The sequence below is a fragment of the Rana temporaria genome, chromosome 5 (genome assembly GCF_905171775.1).
Source record: "Rana temporaria chromosome 5, aRanTem1.1, whole genome shotgun sequence".
Taxonomy (NCBI): Eukaryota; Metazoa; Chordata; class Amphibia; order Anura; family Ranidae; genus Rana; species Rana temporaria.
Window position 1 is genome coordinate 420362433 of NC_053493.1, and position 26121 is coordinate 420388553.

At 50.5% G+C, this 26121-nt stretch overlaps 2 protein-coding genes and 1 non-coding gene across 7 annotated transcripts in view; 1 reads left to right on the forward strand and 2 right to left on the reverse strand.

Moving 5' to 3' along the window:
- The first annotated feature begins 550 nt into the window (after positions 1–550).
- LOC120939700 (cathelicidin-3-like) lies at positions 551–17370 on the forward strand. 2 transcript variants are annotated; one of them, XM_040352032.1, is made up of 4 exons: positions 551–799; positions 2174–2275; positions 4217–4288; positions 17160–17370. In XM_040352032.1, exons 1-4 carry the CDS (start codon positions 566–568, stop codon positions 17274–17276), a joined length of 525 nt encoding a protein of 174 aa, XP_040207966.1. In that variant the 5' UTR covers positions 551–565; the 3' UTR covers positions 17277–17370. The 2 variants fall into 2 exon arrangements, with proteins under 2 accessions (XP_040207966.1, XP_040207965.1); XM_040352031.1 differs by lacking the exon at positions 17160–17370 and adding an exon at positions 8748–8949.
- Positions 17371–20604: 3234 nt separating this feature from the next.
- LOC120941681 (FAST kinase domain-containing protein 4-like) overlaps positions 20605–26121 on the reverse strand; it is a 34756-nt gene continuing 29239 nt past the window's right edge. For all 4 annotated transcript variants that reach the window (XM_040355225.1, XM_040355224.1, XM_040355228.1 and 1 more), the window contains exons 9-11: positions 24312–24423; positions 22662–22776; positions 20605–20877 (exon numbers count right to left, since the gene is read on the reverse strand). In XM_040355225.1, coding sequence (XP_040211159.1) covers positions 20776–20877; positions 22662–22776; positions 24312–24423 — 329 coding nt within the window. In that variant the 3' untranslated portion in view covers positions 20605–20775. The remainder of the gene's footprint in view (positions 20878–22661; positions 22777–24311; positions 24424–26121) is intronic.
- On the reverse strand, positions 25940–26072 carry LOC120942104. Its single transcript, XR_005749899.1, has one exon. It is a non-coding gene; the product is annotated as a small nucleolar RNA SNORA5 (small nucleolar RNA).

A 26121-nucleotide genomic window follows, 5' to 3' on the forward strand; every position in this document is an offset into this window, starting at 1 on the left:
GACCTACTTGGTGCATGATTTAGAGGATGGACCCAACTATGTACCCATACATGTATTATTGTATTATTGTACATGTTTTATGAATGTATTTATGTGAACTTTAGAATGGTTTGTAATTTTAAAAATGTTTTTTGTAAAGTCTGTAAATGTTTTTTTTATGTGAAAAAGAATAAAAATAATTTAAAACACAAATACTCACGTGGCAGGTGTAATTTCCTGGATATATGGTGATTCCATCCCCTGGATTGGAATTCTTTGATATGATGGGGTACTCTCGTTTCCACATTTCACATTTACATTGTATTGTCCCGGAATGAATGTGCCCGGGAAGCGGGACAGACCTCCCAAGGCGGGACTTTCACTGGGAATCCGGGACGGTTGGGAGGTATGCCATTGCTAGCAGGGATTTAATTTCTGTAGCCTGGTTGGAGCGCTAATTTAAATGGCAGTTTTTTTTTTTTTTACTTTTTGCAACAAAGTGTTGTGAAAGATGTTTTTGTTGTGTTATTAATGGAGCAATAAAACGTACAAAAAGATTCCACAAGACTTGTAAAGAAAGAGGAAGATGGAGGTGCGGGAGATAAATAGAATCGGACACATAAATCGCCATTACGGAGGACACAAGATGAAGGTCTGGCAGTGTGCGTTGTGGCTCTGCACAGTCACATTGGAGGTCGCTCGCTCTCAGTCTCCAGATCAGGAAGAACGGATCAGAGAGGCCCTGGATCTCTACAACCAGAGAGAGGATGTCCTCTATTTCTATAAACCCCTGGAGGACCTTCCAGCCATACCTGTGCAGGTGAAGTACAGGGCAATACACGGGGGAGGGGCAGGGGCTTCAAGTGCAACACATGGGGGAGGGACGGGGGCTTCAAGGGCAATACATGGGAAGGGACGGGGGTTTCAAGGGCAACACATGGGGAAGGGACGGGGGCTTCAAGGGCAACACATGGGGGAGGGATGGGGGCTTCAAGGGCAACACATGGGGGAGGGATGGGGGCTTCAAGGGCAACACATGGGGGAGGGGCAGGGGCTTCAAGGGCAATACATGGGGGAGGGACGGGGGCTTCAAGGGCAATACATTGGGACGGGGGCTTCAAGGGCAACACATGGGGGAGGGACAGGGGCTTCAAGGGCAACACATGGGGAAGGGACGGGGGCTTCAAGGGCAACACATGGGGGAGGGACGGGGGCTTCAAGGGCAACACATGGGGGAGGGACGGGGGCGTCAAGGGCAACACATGGGGGAGGAACAGGGGCTTCAAGGGCAACACATGGGGGAGGGATGGGGGCTTCAAGGGCAATACATGGGGAAGGGACAGGGGCTTCAAGGGCAACACATGGGAGAGGGACGTGGGCTTCAAGGGCAACACATGGGGGAGGGACGGGGGCTTCAAGGGCAACACATGGGGGAGGGACGGGGGCTTCAAGGGCAATACATGGGGAGGGACAAGGGCTTCAAGGGCAACACATGGGGGAGGGACGGGGGCTTCAAGGGCAACACATAGGGGAGGGGCGGGGGCTTCAAGGGCAACACATGGGGGGAACGGGGGCTTCAAGGGCAACACATGGGGGAGGGACGGGGGCTTCAGGGGCAACACATGGGGGAGGGACGGGGGCTTCAAGGGCAACACATGGGGGAGGGACGGGGGCTTCAAGGGCAACACATGGGGGAGGGACGGGGGCTTCAGGGGCAACACATGGGGGAGGGACGGGGGCTTCAAGGGCAACACATGGGGGAGGGACGGGGGCTTCAAAGGCAACACATGGGGGAGGGACTAGGGCTTCAAGGGCAACACATGGGGGAGGGACGGGGGCTTCAAGCAGAACACATGGGGAGGGACGGGGGCTTCAAGGGCAATACATGGGGGAGGGACAAGGGCTTCAAGGGCAACACATGGGGGAGGGATGGGGGCTTCAAGGGCAACACATGGGGGAGGGACGGGGGCTTCAAGGGCAACACATGGGGGAGGGATGGGGGCTTCAAGGGCAACACATGGGGGAGGGACGGGGGCTTCAAGGGCATTTGTTTTCTTTCAATGATTTTTCACTATGAATATAAATGTAATAATGTGTCATTTCCTTAAAAATGTTCAGATAAAGTACAACCATTTATCCAACTGTCCATCCAGAGCCTCTGGTTCATCCTTCCGTCTTCCCAATCTTCTTCCAGGAGGAAAGAAAGGACGAGATCCTGAGATTCGGAATAATGGAGACGAGGTGTGTGAAGTCGGGGGGAGGGGACGCGGCGCGGTGTGAATATAAAGCGGATGGGGTGAGTTTTATCTGAGAGGATTTCATGTGAAATGTGAAGTCTTTGTTTATGACGGAGAGGAAGATGGAGAGGAAAGGTCCCTCCTCAAAAAACGGCCCACTGAGCCATCAGCCCACCGGGAAACTCCTGGTAGTTCTGATGGCCAGTACATGTCTGATGATACAGAATCATACAATGTAACAATATTATCACTTTGTATCTCTGATGTGTGTGACATCTCCAGCAAATATGTGCGGAGTGTTGGGGGTTATGGATCGCCCGTCCTGCCTCTGCACATATGTGTTACATGGTCAGCAGGAGGTCGTACTTTACAGTATGCAGCTAGTTTGGCCCAACTGAATTATTTAAAGTGAAATTATACCGTGAATTTTACTTCTCAGGATTTCAGGTAACTCAAATTCAGATTCTTGCCTGCTTTTGCCCTGGAGATATTGTGACAGTGCAGTCATTTCTGAGTATGAGGGTCGGCCTACTTTGATCACATGATCGGTCCCGGCAGTGGCAGTGCGTCCATAGAGGGCGCCGGAGCGCCGCCCCCTCTCTCTCCTGCACCGCCACTGAATACACTGGCCTAGATTCACGTACGGTCGATCTACGTTGCGCGGGCGTAGCGTACCGTATTTACGCTACGCCGCCGCAACTTAGAGAGGCAAGTGCTGTATTCACAAAGCACTTGCCTCCTAAGTTACGGCGGCGTAGCGTAAATGGGCCGGCGTAAGCGCGCGTAATTCAAAGTAGGCTGTAGGGGGCGCGTTGTATTTAAATGAGGCTTGACCCCATGTAGATGCATGGCCGAACGAACGGCGCATTCGCGCGCATGCTCAGTATCACGTCGTATTTACGCCCAAAGATACGTCGGCTCAATGCCTGTGACGTGAACGGAACTTACGCACAGCCCTATTCACGTACGACTTACGCAAACGACGTAAAAAGATACGCTTGTTCCGACGTCCATACTTTGCTTGGGATGCGCCACCTAGAGACCAGCTTTATCTTTACACCGGCGTATCTCTAACGTAAACGGCGTAACTAATTGCGACGGGCGCACGTACGTTCGTGAATCGGCGTATCTAGTCATTTGCATATTCTACGCCAAACTCAACGGAAGCGCCACCTAGCGGCCAGCGTAAATATGCACGCTAAGATACGACGGCGTAGGAGACTTACGCCGCTCGTATTTTAGCCTACTTTAAGCGTATCTGGTTTCCAGAATACGCTTAAATTTATGACGGCGCAGATTCAGAGTTATGACGGCGTATCTACTGATACGCCGGCGTAACTGTACCTGAATCCACCTAACTAAATAGATTTTGTTGCTGCCGCCCACTATTCAGATGGACGGCCCCCTTGCGAGCGCCGGCCATCTGAATAACGGCAGCTGGTTGGCTTTGGAAGTGTCTATCAGAGCCAGCGGCCTGAGGTCTGTAATCGGCTTCCAAATAGTTAACCAGAGGACACAGAGGGGGGGTGCGTTCCTTGGATAACACTGACACACGTCTCAGCCAATCAGGTTCACCGGTTCTGGTTACGGGTAAACTGATTGGCTGAAGCGTCATCGAGGGCGGGAGAAGACATTGAGGGATGGTGGAAGGAGGATGGCAGACCCCAGAAAGGTAAATGCCGGGCGGGGGAAATCTGGCAGCATGTTACAGGGCACAGTGGCGACAACTGATGGGCACAGAGGGTGTGTTTGATGGGCACAGTGAGGCTGCAGTTGTTTTTGTTTTTCGTTTGTTTGCGCCCCCCACCCCAAAAAAATTTTGAGCACCAGCTGCCACTGAGTCCCAGTGTACCCGACATCCCCACCCACCCTACTGACTTCCAATGATCTCGGAGAGGGGCGGGGCACACACAACAGATTATTCGGGGGGCCGGTCTCAGGAGATGAGCGCTATGGTATAGGTGAGAGACATTCAGCTGTTATTTTATCTGAATCCGCAGGAAGTCAGAATCTGTGATCTGAACCTGACTGCACCCGGCAAAGAGAACCTGCAGTGTGACATCATAACCAAGGTAAGTGACCGACACAAAATCCATCCTCACCCCCTGCTGGAGGACTCTGCTCCCTTCCTCTATAACTCTCCTCTCCTGATATACTCTGCTGGAGGACTCTGCTCCTTCCTCTATAACTCTCCTCTCCTGAAATACTCTGCTCTGCTGGAGGACTCTGCTCCTTCCTCTATAACTCTCCTCTCCTGAAATACTCTGCTGGAGGACTCTGCTCCTCCCTCTATAACTCTCCTCTCCTGAAATACTCTGCTCTGCTGGAGGACTCTGCTCCTTCCTCTATAACTCTCCTCTCCTGAAATACTCTGCTGGAGGACTCTGCTCCTCCCTCTATAACTCTCCTCTCCTGAAATACTCTGCTGGAGGACTCTGCTCCTTCCTCTATAACTCTCCTCTCCTGAAATACTCTGCTCTGCTGGAGGACTCTGCTCCTCCCTCTATAACTCTCCTCTCCTGAGATACTCTGCTCTGCTGGAGGACTCTGCTCCTTCCTCTATAACTCTCCTCTCCTGAAATACTCTGCTGGAGGACTCTGCTCCTTCCTCTATAACTCTCCTCTCCTGAGATACTCTGCTGGAGGACTCTGATCCTCCCTCTATAACTCTCCTCTACTGAAATACTCTGCTGGAGGACTCTGCTCCTTCCTCTATAACTCTCCTCTCCTGAAATACTCTGCTCTGCTGGAGGACTCTGCTCCTCCCTCTATAACTCTCCTCTCCTGAAATACTCTGCACTGCTGGAGGACTCTGCTCCTTCCTCTATAACTCTCCTCTCCTGAAATACTCTGCTGGAGGACTCTGCTCCTTCCTCTATAACTCTCCTCTCCTGAAATACTCTGCTCTGCTGGAGGACTATGCTCCTTCCTCTATAACTCTCCTCTCCTGAAATACTCTGCTCTGCTGGAGGACTCTGCTCCTCCCTCTATAACTCTCCTCTCCTGAAATACTCTGCTCTGCTGGAGGACTCTGCTCCTTCCTCTATAACTCTCCTCTCCTGAAATACTCTGCACTGCTGGAGGACTCTGCTCCTTCCTCTATAACTCTCCTCTCCTGAAATACTCTGCTCTGCTGGAGGACTCTGCTCCTTCCCCTATGACTCTCCTCTCCTGAAATACTCTGCACTGCTGGAGGACGCTGCTCCTCTCTCTATGTAGCGCTACCCCTGAAGGAGCCGCTGATTGTTTTTGGGATCGGCCTGCCAGGTTACCCTGGCAATGTCTAGGGGTGCAATTTGTGAGAGTAACAGGAGTGAGTGGAGGTCCAGTCAACACAATTCAGGAATGTCAAAGTTGATGAAGGAAGAAAAGGAGAACCATGCGGTATCAGGCCTGGATATAGAACAATTTTTACACATTTTTGGGACCATTGTCATTTTCACAGCAAAAAATGCTATAAAAATGCACCGATTACTGTGAAAATGACAATTGCAGTTTGGGAGTTAACCACAAGGGGGCGCTGAAGGGGTTATGTGTGACCTCATATGTGTTTCTAACTGTAGGGGGTGTGGCTGTAGGTGTGACATCATCAATTGTGGTTCCCTATAAAAGGGATCACACGATTGATGACAGCGCCACAGTGAAGAACAGGGAAGGTGTGTTTACACACAGCTCTCCCCGTTCTTCAGCTCCGGGGACCGATCGCGGGACTCCAGCGGCGCCCTGGTCCGCGAGTCCCGCGGCCACGGAGCTTCGGACCGGGTCGCGTGCACGCGCCCGCGCGACCCCATAGCTGGGCTTAAAGAGCCACATACATGTACGTGGATGTGCCCAGCCGCGCTATTCTGCCGACGTATATCGGCGTGAATGGGTCCTTAAGTGGTTAATAATGCTTAAAGTGAAACAAAAACAAAAAAAGTGAAATATTCCTTTAAATTTCATACCTGGGGGGAGGTGTCTATAGTATGCCTGTGAAATAGCGCATGTTTCCTGTTTTTAGAACAGTTCCTGCAGCAAAGTGTCATTTCTGAAGGAAAAAAGTCATTTAAAACTACTTGCGGCTATAATGAATTGTCGGGTCTCGACAAAACAGATCAAAGTCATTGAAAAAAACGGCATGGGTCCCCCCCCCCCCCCCAGTCCATTACCAGGCCCTTTGGGTCTGGTATAAATATTAAGGGGAACCCCAAACCAAAATTAAAAAAGAAAAATGTGTGGGGGTCCCCCCATATTCCATTACCAGGCCCTTCAGGTCTGGTATGGATATTAAGGGGACCCCTGTGCCAATTTTTGTTTTTAAATGACGTAGGGTCCCCCTCAAAATTCATACCAAACCCTTCAGGTCTGTTATGGATTTTAAGCGGAACCCCACACCAAAATAAAAAAAAATGGAGTGGGGTTCCCCCCAAAAATCCATACCAGACCCTTATCCGAGCACGCAACCTGGCCGGCCGCAGGAAAAGGGGGGGGTACGAGAGAGCGCCCCCCCCCCTCCTGAACCGTACCAGGCCACATGCCCTCAACATGGGGAGGATGTCGCCATGTTGATGGGGACAAGGGCCTCATCCCCACAACCCTTGCCCGGTGGTTGTGGGGGTCTGCGGGCGGGAGGCTTATCAAAATCTGGAAGACCCCTTTAACCACTTCTCTACTTTGGGTGTTTTTCAGATTTGGTGTTTACAAGACTAAAACATTTTTTTTTGCTAGAAAATTACTTAAAACCCACAAACATTATATATTTATTTTTTTCTAATACCCTAGAGAATAAAATGGCGATCATTGCAATACTTTTTGTCACACCATATTTGCGCAGCGGTCCTACAAGCGCACTTTTTTGGGAAAAAATCACTTTTTTGAATTGAAAAATAAGACAGCAATAAATTTGGCCCAATTTTTTTATATATTGTGAAAGATAATGTTACGCCGAGTAAAATGGCACCCAACATGTCACGCTTACAAATTGCGCCCGCTCGTGGCATGGCGTCAAACTTTTACCCTTAAAAATCTCGATAGGCGACGTTTAAAAAATTCTACAGGTTGCATTTTTTGAGTTACAGAGGAGGTCCAGGGCAAGAATTATTTCTCTCGCTCTAACGATTGTGGCGATACCTCACTTGTGTCGTTTGAACACCATTTTCATATGCGGGCGCTACTCACGTATGCGTTCACTTCTGCGCACGAGCTCGTCGGGACGGGGCGCTTTAAAAAATATTTTTTTTTTTTTCTTATTTATTTTTATTTATTTTATTATTTTTTACACTGGAAAAAAAAAAAATGATCACTTTTATTCCTATTACAAGGAATGTAAACATCCCTTGTAATAGAAAAAAGCATGACAGGTCCTCTTAAATATGAGATCTGGGGTCAAAAAGACGTCACCTCTCATATTTAGACTTAAATGCAAAAAAAAATAAAAAAAATTGGAAAATGTCATTTTTTTCAAATGACAAAAAAAAAAAATGTTTCTTTAAGAGGCTGGGCGGGACTGACGTTTTGACGTCACTTCCGCCCAGCCGAGCTATGGGGACGGGCGAAGGAGATTTTTCCTTCAGTCTCGTCCCCGCTCAGATGCCGAATGGTCCCGATCACCTCCGCCGCTACCGACGGCTCCGGTAAGCGGCGGAGGGCGCGGGAGAGCGGCGGGAGGGGGGGGGCCCTCTCCCGCCGCCGATAACGGCGATCTCGCGGCGAATCCGCCGCTGAGACCGCCGTTATCGTTACCAGAACCGCTGACAGTAAAGATAGATACCTCAGTTGTGGCAGCTGCTGCCGTTACCGAGATATCCATCTTTAAAGTGCGGCCGTATAAAGACGTACAGCGGTCTGGAAGTGGTTAAGAAAGGGGACAGCCAGATCCCGCCCCCCCCCCCCCCATGTGAATTGGTAACGGGGTACATTGTACCCCTACCATTTCACAAAAAAATAGTAAAACTATTTAAAAAACACAGGACACAGCTTGGGCTAATCCTTTTTTAATAAAGAAAAAAAAATATTCCAGCGATGTAAGCCTTCCAGCCGGGATACAGAAATACACGCCGCCACCGCGATCCGATTCCGCCTTCCATGGGAGGCGCCCGCCGAATGACGCTACACCCGGCCATGCCAACGCTTAAATAGCCAAGGACAGGGGCTACCCGCCTCTGACGCAACAGGGGTTTCCGGCTCGACTCAAACACCGGGCTCATCCCTATGTGTATACAGTGGGGGGGGGGGGGGATTTGCTCCCCTGTACATTTGCCCCACTGACAAGGAAATGATCAGTCTCTAATTTTATTGGTCGGTTTATTTTAACAGTGAGAGACAAAATAACCAGAAAAATATCCAGAAAAACACATTTGTAAAAAGTTATAAATGGATTTGCATTTTAATGAGTGAAATAAGTATTTGACCCCCTTCACAAAACATGACTTAGTACTTGGTGGAGAAACCCTTGTTGGGCACGGTGATGACATTTCCATGCCCCTTCCCCCCTTTGAATGTAAATCAGACTTCTAATGTAATTATTGGGAAATTTCACTTTCCTTCCTTCAGATTTCGAGGGTGAAACGCTCCGGCAGACCCCCCCGCAGACCCTGCGGCAGACCACGCGGCAGACCATGCCTTCCAGGCTTTAGCACCGGTATTTTAAGTATACCAGGCAGAATAGTGGTCGGTCCTTAAATGAAGAGAAATGGAAATCTATGGAAGGTTCTCTATGAAATGTCACATAAAGGAGTAAAATAAAGAATGAAAATGATGCGACTCTCGGAATTGTCATTGGTGCTCCAGATCCGGGTTATAATGTATGGTGGGGGGATGGGTATATTTGGCGATCGTTGCCGGACCAATACACACCATTGTCATCCATTGAGTTAGGAACCCCAGAATACCCTTATTATGGGAAAACTCACCAGGTTGCAACACAGGATGGACTCAAACTGCATTGTCTGTAGACTCATCATGGAACCGATTCCATACCCCCCCCCCACACCACTAGGGGGAGAACTCCAGGACTGCACATCCAAGTCTGGTGTATTGACCACTTTGCCTCTGGAAGATTTACCCCCCTTCCTGTCTAGGCCATTTTTTAGCCAATGCGGCACTGCCTCACTTTAACCACTTAAGCCCCGGACCAATATGCTGCCTAAAGACCCAAGGGGTTTTTACAGTTCGGGACTGCGTCGCTTTAACAGACAATTGCGCAGTCGTGCGACGTGGCTCCCAAACAAAATTGGCGTCCTTTTTCCCCCACAAATAGAGCTTTCTTTTGGTGGTATTTGATCACCTCTGCGGTTTTTATTTTTTTGCGCTATAAACAAAAATAGAACGACAATTTTGAAAAAAATGCAATATTTTTTACTTTTTGCTGTAATAAATATCCCCCAAAAACATATAACATTTTTTTTTTCCTCAGTTTAGGCCGATACGTATTCTTCTACATATTTTTGGTAAAAAAAAAAAAAAATCGCAATAAGCGTTTATCGGTTGGTTTGCGCAAAATTTATAGCGTTTACAAAATAGGGGATAGTTTTATTGCATTTTTTTTTTTTTTAACTACTAATGGCGGCGATCAGCAATTTTTTTCGTGACTGCGACATTATGGCGGACACTTCGGACAATTTTGACACATTTTTGGGACCATTGTCATTTTCACAGAAAAAATTGCATTTAAAATGCATTGTTTATTGTCAAAATGACAATTGCAGTTTGGGAGTTAACCACAGGGGGGCACTGATGGGGTTATGTGTGACCTCATCTGTGTTTACAACTGTAGGGGGGTGTGGCTGTAGGTGTGACGTCATCGATTGTGGTTCCCTATAAAAGGGAACACACGATCGATGACGGCGCCACAGTGAAGAACGGGGAAGCCGTGTTTACATACAGCTCTCCCCGTTCTTCAGCTCCGGAGACCAATTGCGGGACTCCAGCGGCGATCGGGTCCGCGGGTCCCGCGGTCACGGAGCTTCGGACCGGGTCGCGGGAGCACCTATGCGAATTGGTTACGGCTTAAACCGCATCCAATTTGCATAACATTATAAAATACATTGTTTTCAATGAGGCTGGTTCACATATGTGCGATGCATTTGCATTGCTGAAAATACGTGTGCATTTTCTAGGCATTGCGGTGCGGCTCAGGTGCGAATTCAGGTCAATTATCTTCTATGGTACGCAGCTGAATCACACATGTGTTAATTTCTCTTCAGGATTTCTCTCTTTCAGCTCAATACACTCCCCCCCTCCCAGGAGAATCCTGCCAAAATGTCCTTATTTCTTCTGAGAAATCCTCACTTCCTGTTCTTCTGTCTGTAACTCCACACAGTAATGAAAGGCTTTCTCCCTGGTGTGGAGTGTCGTGCTCACCCCCTCCCTTGGACTACAGGAGAGTCAGGACACCCACTAACACACAGCTCCTTTCTCTATCTGCAACGTAGGTCCTTTTTATGGGGAGATCTAGTAATAGAAATAAGGGGTGACAGGTCCACTTTATGGGGAGATCATGTAATAGAAATAAGAGGTGACAGGTCCTCTTTATGGGGAGATCATGTAATAGAAATAAGGGGAGACAGGTCCTCTTTATGGGGAGATCTTGTAATAGAAATAAGGGGTGACAGGTCCTCTTTATGGGGAGATCATGTAATAGAAATAAGGGGTGACAGGTCCTCTTTATGGGGAGATCATGTAATAGAAATAAGGGGAGACAGGTCCTCTTTATGGGGAGATCTTGTAATAGAAATAAGGGGTGACAGGTCCTCTTTATGGAGGAGATCATGTAATAGAAATAAGGGGTGACAGATCCTCTTTATGGGGAGATCGTGTAATAGAAATAAGGGGTGACAGATCCTCTTTATGGGGAGATCATGTAATAGAAATAAGGGGTGACAGGTCCTCTTTATGGGGAGATCTAGTAATAGAAATAATAGGATTTTTGTACTCCCCGTAAAATCAATTTCTCCGAGTTCATGGACGGACACAGCATCCTTTGACAGTAGGGTTCTATCCGCTTCCTTCAGGAGAGTTTAGGCAGAAAAAAAGCACTTTAAGTGTTAACAACACAAATCCTCAGTGCAGCTCCTCCCAGGGGGCGTGGCTCCCCCAGGTATAACCCACACCCTGCTCTAGCAGCTTCAGTTCGTAACAAGCAGTACAAACAAAGGAGGGGTGGGTGCTGTGTCCGTCTATGAACTCAGAGAAATGGATTTTACGGTGAGTACAAAAATCCTTTTTTCTCTTTCGTTCATAGACGGACACAGCCTTCATTGACCTTAGGGACGTCCCCAAGCAGTGTCAAAAAATTTCGAGGGGTGGGAAAAATAACACAGCAAAAACAGGTTACACCCCAAACAAAAACCGGAGTTACTCAACGGAGGAACTTCAACCTTAAACCGCCGCCTGTAACACCTTGCGGCCGAAGGAGGCATCAGAAGATGCACTCCCATCCACCTTATAAAACTTTGAAAAAGCGTGGACCGACGACCAGGTCGCTGCCTTACACACCTGTAACACAGAGGCTTGGTGTCGGAAAGCCCAAGAGGCCCCGATCGCCCTGGTCGAATGCGCCATGACCCGAAAGGGGGGCGCCCGCCCTTCAGGGCATAGGCCTGAAGCACAACCTGTCGGATCCACCTAGAAATGGTGGCCGACGAGACTGCCAGGCCCTCTTGTAGGACCAGCCAGCGACACGAACAGTGAGTCCAACTTCCAGAACGGAGCCGTAGCAGATAAGTACACTCGTAGGGCCCGAACCACATCCAGAGAATGCAAAGTGGCCTCCACCTGGTATTTCGGCTGAGGACATAAGGATGGAAGAACAATGTCCACATTAATGTGAAAAGCCGAAACAAACTTTGGGAGAAAAGACAGCTGTGGCCGCAGCACCACCTCATCCTTACGGATGACCAAGCAGGGAGCCTTGCAAGACAAGGCCGCCAGAACAGACAGACACCCGTCTGATCGAGGTAATTGCTGCCAGAAAAAATCACCTTTTGTGACAGTCAACAAAAAAAACCTCCCGAATGTCCTCAAAGGGAGCATCCAGAAGAACCGAAAGGACTAAAATCAAGTCCCATGGGGGTAATGGAGGGCGCACCGGAGGGGCCACATGCCAGACCCCCTGAACAAACGTACGCACCAAGGAGTACGCTGCCAAGGGTCGCTGAAAGTAAACAGCCAGAGCCGAAATCTGACTAATAACCATACGTAAGGCGAGAGCCCGAACCACTCCCTGCTGTAAAGACAGCAGAACCCTGTACACCACGTATGTACGAGGGTGTCATTTCATCTCCTCACACACAGAGAAGTAGGCCTTCCATGTATGATGGTAAATCCTACGTGAAGTAGACTTCCGTGCACGCAGCATGGTAGAGACCACCGAGCCCAATAGGCCTCGGTCCCTCAGCCCCTGGCTCTCAACAGCCAAGCCGCTAAAGGCAGTGACTGTAAAGCAGTGTGGAAGATCGGACCCTGCGACAGAATATCTTCTCTCAGGGGAAGACGCTAGGGGGCGTCTGCCACCAGACGCACCAGGTCCACGTACGAGGAGCGACGCGGACAGTCTGGGGCGATCAGGATTAATAGAATCCCTTCGGCTTCCACTCTGCGCAGCAGGCGAGGAAGAAGCTTCCGAGGAGGGAAGGCGAAAATTAGGCGATAGTGATCCAAGGCACCACCAACGCGTCTGACGCGTCCGCCCACGGGTCCTTCGACCTGGCCACGAACCGTGGCACCTACCGATTGAGACGGGACGCTAGAAGGTCCACGTCCGGAGTGCCCCACTTTTGGCACAGACCCTGAAACACCTGCGGGTGGAGAGACCACTCTTCTTGGTCTAGTGCAGTGCGACTTAGGAAGTCGGCTAGCCAATTCCGTATTCCCGGAATGTACCCGGCCGATAGAGCCGTAACGGAACTTTCGGCCCACCGAAGGATGTGCGCGACCTCCGTCGCTGCAGCTGAACTCCGTGTGCCTCCCTGATGATTGACGTACGCCACGGCCATGGCGTTGTCGGACTGGATCCTGACCGGTCGGCCCTGCAGATCCAGGGACCACCTGGCAAGGCACAGCTTGATTCCTCGGAGCTCCAGAATATTGATCGGTAGGCGGGACTCCACCCGAGTCCGGTGCCCCAAACGCCCCTCCCCAACCGGAGAGGCTGGCATCCGTCATGACCACTGTCCAGTGGCACGGCAGAAAAACGACTTCCCGGCCCGAAGCACCGGAGACGCCAGCCACCACACCAGGGGAGACACGACCAGATGACTCAATTGTATCTGGTAATCCAGAGATGACGGAAGCTTGTCCCAACATGACAGCAGTTCCCTCTGTAGTACCCTGGTGTGGAATTGGGCATACGGAACCGCCTCGAAAGAGGCTATCAACTGTCCCAGAACCCTCCTGCAGAATCGCAGAGATGACCACTTCTGGGTCGGCAACTGCTGCACAGCAGATTATAGAGTCTGAAGTTTTTCCGTTAGGAGAAAAAAACTCCCGCCTGTGCGGAATCCAGGACTAGTCCCAGGTATTGCAGTCCCTCAGACAGAATCAACACTGACTTCTGGACAATACAGAAGCCAGCCGAACTCTTGGAGAGTCTGACACGTGATAGACACATCCTCTACTAATTTTGAGTCCGAAGAAGCTCGTAGGAGAATGTCATCCAGATATCCCACGTTAACAAACCCCCGCTGTCACAGCAGGACCAGTATCGGGATGAGCACCTTGGTGAAAACCTGTGGTGCCGACACCAAGCCGAACGGGAGGGCCACAAATTGAAAATGGTCCTCCCCGACCGCAAAGCACAGAAATCTCTGGTGCTTTGAGCATATGGGAACATGCAGGTACGCGTTCATGACATCCAAGGACGCCAGAAAAATCCCCCTGATGGAGTGAAGCTATTACCGAGCGAATCGACACCATCCTGAATTTTTGCACTTTGACAAAACAAACAAGGGCCTTGAGGTCCAGGATGGGACGGACCCCGTCCTTCTTGGGGACTACAAACAGATTGGAATAAAACCCCTGAGACCGTTCCATCGAGGGAACTGGCACAATCACTCCCCCGACCAGAAGATACTGGACAGCCCCTGACAGAGCCAACCGGCGAACCGGAGGAAGCCAGAGGTTGGAGGGAAAAAATCCTGTTTGGTAGTCAAGAGAGAAACTCTATCTTGTACCCCAAGGAAACTACTTCGCAACCCTCAACGATCGGAGAGGAGAGACCTCCACCGAGCCGCGAATTCGCAAAGCCGGTCCCCCACCCGAGACACGGGCGGGGCAAACCTTCAGGCGGAAGCAGGTATGTCCGCAGACTTCTTGGGCCTGCGGTACCAGGTGCGCTACTGCCCAGCAGCGGGGGTCTTAGCGCCTTGCAAACCTTCCCCCACCGCACAGGGCGGGCGGAAAAAACGCTTGGGGGTAGTAAAGGAGGGCCCTTGTTCATGGCGAGGCCCCTAGCCCTTCCCAGACTGTGGGAACAGTGTGCTCTTACCACCCGTGGCATCCTTAATGATGCCATACAGGGATGTCCCAAAAGACTGTTCGCCCTTAAAGAGCAAATCCACCAAGGGCTTCTTTGAGGATTAGTCCGCAGACCAGCACTTCAGCCACACAAGGCGGCGCAGTACCACCGCATAGGCGGAAGCCCTGGAAAGCAAGAGCGTAACCAGGACCGACCCACAGACACATTTTTAGACCCAGAACTAATGGTTCAGCCATGTCCTTGCAGGTCTCGGAAGCATCCAGCTCCTGCAGCAAAAAGCGTTGCCCGTACAGTTAGAGTCTGTGACACCAGAGCCCCGGCCAAAACTGGTCTCACAGCCGAACCCCAAACCGCGAAGGAGCGGGCCACAGCCGCCATTCTCCCATCCGCGGGGTCCTCAAAGGCAGGAGCCCCATTCACATGGTGGTAGCTCAACCTGGACACGGGAGGGTCCACGATCGGAGGAGAGACCCACTTTACTAAAAAGGTCCTCCACAAAGGGATAACGTGTCGCAATGCAAAAACTGTCTGCGGCGTATCCCATTCCTTACTGTCCCAAAAAAAAGGAACACAAGGAAAACATTGTCAGTGCGTGGCGGTTTGCGGGACCCAAAAGGGACTGGCACAGCAGGTGCCCCCGCTCCCAACCTCAAGTACTGAGTATCACGCCTGCAGAAAAAATAGCTCCAACAATTCCAATCAGTAACCGACCCTGAATCAGAGTCGCTCTCACTGTGCGCATGGGTTAAACCCGCATCATCTGACAATACAGAGTGTCAGAGATATCCCCAGAAGCAGGCCATGGAGGGGGGCGCTAATACACCCCCCATCCGGCCCAGTCGCTTCAAACCTGGCGAGAGAAAAACGCCACCGACATTGCCATAGCAGATGTGGCAGGGGGAGGAGCAGCAAGGGCTAACACAGGCTTACAGGGGAAGAAGTACCTGTCCAGGCTCCATAATGCTCCCCCGCTGTGTCACCTAACTGCAAAGCAGAAATACCCACGGTCACCTCCCGGCCGTTACAGAGCATGGGGGCCCCCAGGGACACTCACCACCTCACCCAGTGCAGCGCGGTCTGAGAGGAGCCTAAGTTGTGCTGAGAAGCTGGCTGCGCTGCGTCTGTCCCTCAGGCAGATTCGCGGTCATTTCTGCAGCGCTAAAGCGGCCACACGAGGCCAAACGAAATTCCAAGATGGCCGCCGAATGTGTAAAAAAACAGCACAGGGCTACAAGAAAATGGCCGCCGAGCTATATAAAATGGGACTCCGGCAAAATGGCGGCCGTTGCGCATTTAAAAAGACAGTGACACAGCATAACAGCACAGCACAAAGTTCACACCACAGCCACAAGAAAGCCCTGTAGTGAACAAACACAGGCCCCTGCAGTGAAGACACACAGCCCCCGCTACGCACACAGGTCCAGGTGTACCAGAGACCCCAGAAAAACCCCCCCTCACAGCCGTCACCCAAATGGGAAAGGAGGGAGAGGAAATAAGGGAGAGAGGAAAGCAGGGCAAGCCCTCAGTCGACCTCCCAGGGGACAAATTCCAGCCAGACCACTTACCTGAGCAAGGGGCCACTACTTACCCGTCCTGCGACCACCGGCTGGAGGTATCCCAGACAGAACCAATGTCTGCTAAACGGCATGGCTGTCGGGCAGACAAAGCCATAAAAGACCGGTCATATGTGTGTCCTAGAACCGAAGTTCCCCGGCCACCCCTGGAGCAACGGGGCCTGTCGTGGATGTCCCAAAGCTGAGCTAAGGGTCGGCACACGCTCGATGGCCGAACATGGGGGGACTACAAGGGTCAAGACCCAGCCTGTCATCCAGTCGGCTGTTGATAGAAGAATCACAGGATTCAAAAATGCAGGAACAAAATAATAAAAAGCAAGAAAAATCGCAAGAAAAAAATCTCCAGAGTACAGGACTCCAGAAGTGCCTGACCTCTCCTGTCGTTAGGCAGAAAAAAACTGAGGCTGCTAGAGCAGGGTGTGGGTTATGCCCGGGGAGTCACGCCCCCTGGGAGGAGCTGCACTGAGGAATGTGTTGTTAACACTTAAAGTGCTTTTTTTCTGCCTAAACTCTCCTAAAGGAAGCGGATATAACCCTACTGTCAAAGGATGCTGTGTCCGTCCATGAACGGAAGAGAAATGTGTGGGGGGTCCCCCCATATTCCATTACCAGGCCCTTCAGGTCTGGTATGGATATTAAGGGGAACCATGTGCCAATTTTTATTTTAAAATGGTGTAGAGGTCCCCCTCAAAATTCATACCAAACCCTTCAGGTCTGGTATGGATTTTAAGCGGAACCCCGCACCAAAAAAAAATGGCGTTGGGTTCCCCCCAAAAATCCATACCAGACCCTTATCTGAGCACACAACCTGGCCGGCCGCAGGAAAAGAGGGGGGGGGGCGAGAGAGCACCCCCCCTCCTAAACCGTACGAGGCCACTAATGTAATTATTGGGAAATCTCACTTTCTTCCTTCAGATTTCGAGGGTGAGACGCTCCGGCAAACCCCCCCGCAGACCCTGCGGCAGACCACGTGGCAGACCATGCTTTCCAGGCTTTAGAAGTGGCATTGCAAGTTTCCCGGGCAGAAAATAGCGGGCGGTCCTTCAATGAAGAGAAGAGAAATGAATTCTATGGAAGGTTCTCTATGAAATGTCACATAAAGGAGTAAAATAAAGAATGAAAATGATGCGACACTCGGAATTGTCATTGGTGCTCCAGATCCGGGTTATAATGTATGGTGGGGGGATGGGTACATTTGGCGATCGTTGCCGGACCAATACACACCATTGTCATCCATTGAGTTAGGAGCCCCAGAATACCCTTATTATGGGAAAACTCACCAGGTTGCAACACAGGATGGACTCAAACTGCATTGTCTGTAGACTCATCATGGAACCGATTCCATATCCCCCCCCCCCCACCACTACCACCACTAGGGGGAGAACTGCAGGACTGCACATCCAAGTCTGGTGTATTGACCACTTCGCCTCTGGAAGATTTACCCCCCCCCCCTCCTGACCAGGCCATTTTTTAGCCAATGCGGCACTGCCTCACTTTAACCACTTAAGACCCGGACCAAAATGCAGCTAAAGGACCTTGCCCCTTTTTGCGATTCGGCACTGCGTCGCTTTAACTGACAATTGCGCGGTCGTGCGACGTGGCTCCCAAACAAAATTGGCGTCCTTTTTTTCTCCCACAAATAGAGCTTTCTTTTGGTGGTATTTGATCACCTCTGCGGTTTTAATTTTTTGCGCTATAAACAAAAATAGGATTTTTGTACTCACCGTAAAATCCATTTCTCTTCCGTTCATGGACGGACACAGCAGCAATTGACCTTAGGGAAATGGATATAATACCCTAAGGTCAATTGCTGCTGTGTCCGTCCATGAACGGAAGAGAAAATAGAGCGACAATTTTGAAAAAAAATTCAATATTTTTTTTATCTTTTGCTATAATAAATATCCCCCAAAAATATATAAAAAAATATTTTTTTTCCTCAGTTTAGGCCGATACGTATTCTTCTACCTATTTTTGGTAAAAAAAAATAAAAAAAAATCGCAATAAGCTTTAATCGGTTGGTTTGCGCAAAATTTATAGCGTTTACAAAATAGGGGATAGTTTTATTGCATTTTTATAATTTTTTTTTTTTTTACTACTAATGGCGGCGATCAGCGATTTTTTTCGTGACTGCGACATTATGGCGGACACTTCGGACAATTTTTACACATTTTTGGGACCGTTGTCATTTTCACAGCAAAAAATTGCATTTAAAATGCATTGTTTACTGTCAAAATGACAATTGCAGTTTGGGAGTTAACCACAGGGGGGCGCTGATGGAGTTATGCGTGACCTCATCTGTGTTTACAACTGTAGGGGGGTGTGGCTGTAGGTGTGACGTCATCGATTGTGTCCCCCTATAAAAGGGAACACACGATCAATGACGGCGCCACAGTGAAGAACGGGGAAGCCGTGTTTACATACAGCTCTGCCCGTTCTTCAGCTCCGGAGACCGATTGCGGGACTCCAGCGGCGATCGGGTCCGCGGGTCCCGCGGTCACGGAGCTTCGGACCGGGTCGCGGGAGCACGCCCGCGACCCCACGGTTGGGCTTAAAGGACAACGTACATATACGTTGGTGTGCCCAGCCGTGCAATTCTGCCGACGTATATCGGGGTGAAGGGGTCGTTAAGTGGTTAAAGGGGTTGTAAGTGCAGTCCTCCTTCACTTACCTCATCCTTCCATTTTGCTTTTAAGGCCGGGTTCACACTTATGCAAATTGGTTACGGCTTAAACCGCATCCAAGCAGGCGCAGCCAATGCTAAGGATACCCGTCGTTCCCGTGTCGCGAAATTTGAAATCTACGTCGTTTGCGTAAGTGATTCGTGAATGGCGCTGGATGCCATTCACGTTCACTTTGAAGCAAATGACGTCCTTGCGACGTCATTTGCCGCAATGCACGTCGGGAAAGTTTCCCGACGGAGCATGCGCTCTACGTTCGGTGCGGGAGCGCGCCTAATTTAAATGATTCCCGCCCCCGGCGGGATCATTTACATTGCGCGCGCTTACGCCGGGCAATTTTGCCAGCGCGCCCTCGCAATTTACGGAGCTACTGCTCCGTGAATCGAGGGCAGCGTAAAATATTTGCGGGGGCGCAGGGCAAAATCGTTGCCCTGCGCCTCCGCAAATAGAGCGCAAATGTACCTGAATCTGGGCCATTGTTTTCAATGAGGCTGGTCCACATATGTGCGATGCATTCGCACTGCGCATTGCTGAAAAAACGTGTGCATTTTCTAGGCATTGCGGTGCGGCTCAGGTGCGAATTCAGGTCCATTATCTTCTATGGGTACGCATCCGATTCACACATGTGTTCATTTCTCTTCAGGATTTCTCTCTTTCAGCTCAATACACTTCCCCCCCCCTCCCAGGTCTCCAAATTTACATCTAAAACGGAGCTGATCTGCTGAACAGTTGTCTTATCTCTCTGCAGAGATAAGAGAGCTGAAATTCGCAACGCACTAGTGTGAATCCGGCCTCAATGTCCTTATTCCTTCTGAGAAATCCTCACTTCCTGTTCTTCTGTCTGTAACTCCACACCGTAATGCAAGGCTTTCTCCCTGGTGTGGAGTGTCGTGCTCACCCCCTCCCTTGGACTACAGGAGAGTCAGGACGCCCACTAACACAGCTCTTTTCTCCATCTGCAACGTAGGTCCTCCTTATGGGGAGATCATGTAATAGAAATAAGGGGTGACGGGTCCTCTTTATGGGGAGATATTGTCATAGAAATAAGGGGTGACAGGTCCTCTTTATGGGGAGATCATGTAATAGAAATAAGGGGTGACAGGTCCTCCTTATGGGGAGATCATGTAATAGAAATAAGGGGTGACGGGTCCTCTTTATGGGGAGATCATGTAATAGAAATAAGAGATGACAGGTCCTCTTTATGGGGGACCTCATGTAATAGAAATAAGGGGTGACAGGTCCTCTTTATGGGGGATCTCATGTTATAGAAATAAGGGGTGACAGGTCCTCTTTATGGGGGACCTCATGTAATAGAAATAAGGGGTGACAGGTCCTCTTTATGGGGAGATCATGTAATAGAAATAAGGGGTGACAGGTCCTCTTTATGGGGAGATCATGTAATAGAAATAAGGGGTGACAGGTCCTCTTTATGGGGAGATCATGTAATAGAAATAAGGGGTGACAGGTCCTCTTTATGGGGAGATCATGTAATAGAAATAAGGGGTGACAGGTCCTCTTTATGGGGAGATCATGTAATAGAAATAAGGGGTGATAGGTCCTCTTTATGGGGAGATCATGTAATAGAAATAAGGGGTGACAGGTCCTCTTTATGGGGAGATCATGTAATAGAAATAAGGGGTGACAGGTCCTCGTTGACCTTCCCAAAAAAACAAACACAAAAATCAGTCTTTATCGTTTATTTTTCTTCCATTGCACTCATTTGAAAATAAAATACAAATAATCTTAAAAGATAGATCCCGCCCCAAAACCCCGCCCCCTCGGAGCCAGACACCTGGCGGGGAGGGGGGATAAAGATACATATATACACGTCGCCTCGGCCCCGTTGGGCTTCTTCACTCCGCCATGTCCTTCGCCATCACCTTCTTAATCTGATCCTTCAGGAAGCCTTGCTTCTCCCAATCCGACTTCAATTCCTGCCAGTCGTAATAAGGAACCTGCCGGGGGAGGACGGGAAACGGTCAGGTCTAATAAAAGCCCCGCCCCAGAGGAACCCATCTCAGGAAATCCCAACTCCCTCACATTTGTGTAACTATTTTCTTGTATCTTTTCATGTGACAACACTGAAGAAATGACACTTTGTATCTACAATGTTGTGTAGTGAGTGTACAGCTTGTATAACAAATAACTCAACACACGGCCATTAATGTCTAAACCGCTGAAACAAAAGTGTGTACACCCCTAAGTGAAAATATCCAAATTGGGTTCCCAATTAGCCATTTTCCCTCCCCCCGGTGTCATGTGACCCGTTAAGGTCTCAGGTGTGAATGGGGAGCAGGTGTGATAAATTTGGTGTTATCGCTCTCACTCTCTCATACTGGTCACTGGAAGGACAACATGGCCCCTCATGGCAAAGAACTCTCTGAGGATCTGATATAAAGAATTGTGTCTCTACATAAAGATGGCCGAGGATATAAGAAGATCGCCAAGACCCTGAAACTGATCTGCAGCACGGGGGCCAAGACCATCCAGCAGTATAACAGGACGGGTTCCCCTCCCCCCGCCTCTCCATGGTCCACCAAAGAAGTTGAGGTCACGTGCTCAGCGTCATATCCAGAGGTTGTCTTTGGGAAATAGACGTATGAGTGCTGCCAGCATTTCTGGGGGAGGGGTCAGCCTGTCAGTGCTCAGACCATACGCCGCACACTGCATCAAAATAGGTCTGCATGGCTGTCGTCCCAGAAGGAAGCCTCTTCTAAAGATGATGCACAAGAAAGAGCCACAAACAGTTTGCTGAAGACAAGCAGAGAGGGAGAGGAGAGCGCCGGCTGCTGGGAGGAGGAGAGGGAGAGGAGAGCGCCGGCTGCTGGGAGGAGGAGAGGGAGAGGAGAGCGCCGGCTGCTGGGAGGAGGAGAGGGAGAGGAGAGCGCCGGCTGCTGGGAGGAGGAGAGGGAGAGGAGAGCGCCGGCTGCTGGGAGGAGGAGAGGGAGAGGAGAGCGCCGGCTGCTGGGAGGAGGAGAGGGAAAGGAGAGCGCCGGCTGCTGGGAGGAGGAGAGGGAGAGGAGAGCGCCGGCTGCTGGGAGGAGGAGAGGGAGAGGAGAGCGCCGGCTGCTGGGAGGAGGAGAGGGAGAGGAGAGCGCCGGCTGCTGGGAGGAGGAGAGGGAGAGGAGAGCGCCGGCTGCTGGGAGGAGGAGAGGGAGAGGAGAGCGCCGGCTGCTGGGAGGAGGAGAGGGAGAGGAGAGCGCCGGCTGCTGGGAGGAGGAGAGGGAGAGGAGAGCGCCGGCTGCTGGGAGGAGGAGAGGGAGAGGAGAGCGCCGGCTGCTGGGAAGAGGAGAGGGAGAGGAGAGCGCCGGCAGCTGGGAAGAGGAGAGGGAGAGGAGAGCGCCGGCTGCTGGGAAGAGGAGAGGGAGAGGAGAGCGCCGGCTGCTGGGAGGAGGAGAGCGCCAGCTGCTGGGGGGAGGACGAGGACGAGGAGGACGAGGACGAGGACGAGAAGAAGGAGAGCGCCAGCTACTGGGAGGAGGAGGAGGAGGAGGAGGAGGAGGAGGAGGAGGAGGAGGAGGAGGAGAAGGAGAAGAAGAAGAAGGAGGAGACGAGCGCCAGCTGCTGGGAGGAGAAGGAGAAGGGAGGAGAGCGCCGAGCATTGTGCTTATTCCTCTACTCATAGGTAGCCCCTGCACTGCAGGCCGGAGTTCTTACAGATTCCCGGGGGTTCGGCTTTAATATTGAGGATCACATGACATTCAGGGAGTTTTCAGGAGCCGCCAAGCCCCAGACTTACCTCCACCACTAGGAATCCAGCTGCCCGCAGATGCCGCTGGTTCATGGCGTATCGCCCCAGCACGACCTTCTCACGGAAGGTGTAGTGTGAGAATTCCCGACACACAATGGCGAACCTGAGAAGAGAAGCAGAATCTGCGTCACAAAGTGAAACTGATCATTTGAGAGGAGAACTGATTGGTTGGGATGTTTTCAAAAAGCAGATATGTGCCGCAGCCCACCAGGCCCCTCCCACCAGTCATGAACTTCCTGCATTGCATAGAGACCTATAGCACCCTGCCAGGCTCCTCCCACCAGCCAAGATCTCCCTGCATTGCATAGAGACCACAGGCTCCTCCCACCAGCCATGATCTCCCTGCATTGCATAGAGACCTTCAGCAACCCTGCCAAGCCCCTCCCACCAGCCATGATCTCCCTGCATTGCATAGAGACCTACAGCACCCTGCCAGGCCCCTCCCACCAGTCATGATCTCCCTGCATTGCATAGAGACCTACAGCACCCTGCCAGGCCCCTCCCACCAGTCATGATCTCCCTGCATTGCATAGAGATGTACAGCACCCTGCCAGGCCCCTCCCACCAGCCATGATCTCCCTGCATTGCATAGAGACCACAGGCCCCTCCCACCAGCCATGATCTCCCTGCATTGCATAGAAACCTACAGCAACCCTGCCACCAAGCCTCTCCCACCAGCCATGACCTCCCTGCATTGCATAGAGACCTACAGCAACCCTGCCAAGCCCCTCCCACCAGCCATGACCTCCCTGCATTGCATAGAGACCACAGGCCCCTCCCACCAGCCATGATCTCCCTACATTGCATAGAAACCTACAGCACCCTGCCAGGCTCCTCCCACCAGCCATGATCTCCCTGCATTGCATAGAAACCTACAGCAACCCTGCCAAGCCCCTCCCACCAGCCATGGCCTCCCTTGCATTGCATAGAGACCACAGGTCCCTCCCACCAGCCATGATCTCCCTGCATTGCACAGAGACCTACAGCACCCTGCCAGGCCCCTCCCACCAGCCATGAACTCCCTGCATTGCAGAGACCTACCGCACCCTGCCAGGCCCCTCCCACCAGTCATGAACTCCCTACATTGCATAGAAACCTACAGCACCCTGCCAGGCTCCTCCCACCAGCCATGATCTCCCTGCATTGCATAGAGACCTACAGCAACCCTCCCACCAGCCATGAACGCCCTGCGTTGCAGAGACCTACCGCACCCTGCCAGGCCCCTCCCACCAGCCATGAACTCCATGCATTGCAGAGACCTACCACACCCTGCCAGGCCCCTCCCACCAGCCATGATCTCCCTGCATTGCACAGAGACCTACAGCACCCTGCCAGGCCCCTCCCACCAGCCCTGAACTCCCTGCATTGCAGAGACCTACCGCACCCTGCCAGGCCCCTCCCACCAGCCATGATCTGCCTGCATTGCAGAGACCTGCCGCACCCTGCCAGGCCCCTGCCGGTTACATACACACACCGGTGCCGCCGGCCATTGGGCTGTACAGAGTAGGAAGGCTGGTCGCATGCAGTGGAGGCAGCATTTGGAAAAATTGCCACCATTTTTCACTGGCTGGTCGTGTCGAGCTTTTCCTCGGGGTGCAACCAAAATTAGGGCTCATTAGTGCCGATTATGTTCCTCACCTCCTCGCCCCCTCCGGCAGGGGTTGGGTCCCTCCAGACTGCGAATCGTGGGGGTCCTCGAAATGCTTCAGGGCTAAGGCTTTAAGATCAGAATCTAGGACAACCTCGCCATCTACAGAAAGGAGGGAATAAAAACAGATGATTGGCCGCTAAAGAAAAATATTCATAGAAGAGAATTCAGCACTGCGCTACTTCAACCAAATCAAGGCGGGGCCCATGTCTGACATTTGTTGCTTTACCGCTTAACCACTTAAGGACCGCCCAACGCCGATATATGTCGGCAGAAGGGCACAGGCACCTCCCTGTACGTCGCCTTTAACCCTTTCACGCCGAGCGTACGCATATATGCGTCCTCTGCTTTCGGGGGTTATACCGGGATGATGCCTGCAGCAGGTACCGTTGTTTAGAGCCGGCGATTGGCTATCCAGACATAACAACCGATGTGGCTAAAAGCGACATCCCCCCCCTCTCGCCGCTCTGACCGGGCCTCCCGTCCAACCGGGAGACCCGATCCGGCGCCTCCAGTGTCCAGACGCAGACTGAAACTAAGGCTTTGATTCAGTCTCTGCAATGTAAACACAGAAGCAACGTCACGACGTCACTTCCGGGTTTCTCGGCTGCCAATGGCGCCGGATTTAAAAAAAGTACACAGTATTCAGAATCGCCGTTTTCGGCGATCTGAATACTTTGAAGCGCAAAGTGGGGGTCTTTTAGACCTCCGATCCCTCCATAAAGAGCACCTGTCACCACTTATTGCTGTCACAAGGGATGTTTACATTCCTTGTGACAGCAATAAAAGTGATCAAAATGTAAAAAAAAAAAAAATATTATAAAAATAAAATAAGAAAAAAAATTAAATAATTTTTAAAGCGCCCCCCTCCCCGCGAGCTTGCGCAACAAAGAAAACGCACACGGAAGTCGCGCCTGCATATGAAAACGGTGTTCAAATAACACATGTGAGGTGTCGCCGACATCGTCTGTAACTCTAACCTGGTAACCGTAAAAAAAAAAAAGTTTTAAAGCGTCGCCTATGGAGATTTTTAGGTACCGTAGTTTGTCGCCAGTGCGTGCAATTATAAAACGTGACATGCTTGGTATCCATTTACTCGGCGTAACATCATCTTTCACATTATGCAAAGAAATTGGGCTAACTTTACTTTTCCATTTTTTTTTTAGATTCATGAAAGTTAATTTTTCCCAAAAAGTTGCGTTTGAAACACCGCCGCACAAATACCGTGCGACATAAAATATTGCAACAATCGCCATTTTATTTTCTAGATTCTCTGCTAAAAATGTTATATATATATATATATATAAATAATGTTTGGGGGTTCTAAGTAATTTTTTATCCAAAAATACGGATTTTAACTTGTAAAACACCAAATGTCATAAATAGGCTTAGGCATGAAAGGGTTAAGAGCCCAGCCGTGGGTCCGGAGCTCAGTGACCGTTATACATAAAGTAAAAGTTAAAATTACAGAACATATAAAGATATACAACAAGAATGACGAGAAATTAACTAGAAAACTAGGCAAAGATCACTTGTGAATGTCTAAATATAAAATAAAAATATTTAAATCATAAAAATAATAAAAAAAACACGAAATAAAATAAAAAACTTTGGCGGTCAATGTTTGTAGCACAATTTTATCCTCGCATTCTACGGAAGAGAAAACGAGGCCCATGAGCTACAGGACTCTGTAGCAGCCCATTGGCCAGCGGCCGCCAGGAGTGGGCGGGGCTGAATTTGACGAAGCTGCATAACTGTAGCGTTTCCCAACAGGACACATCAACATTATTTATTTTTTTA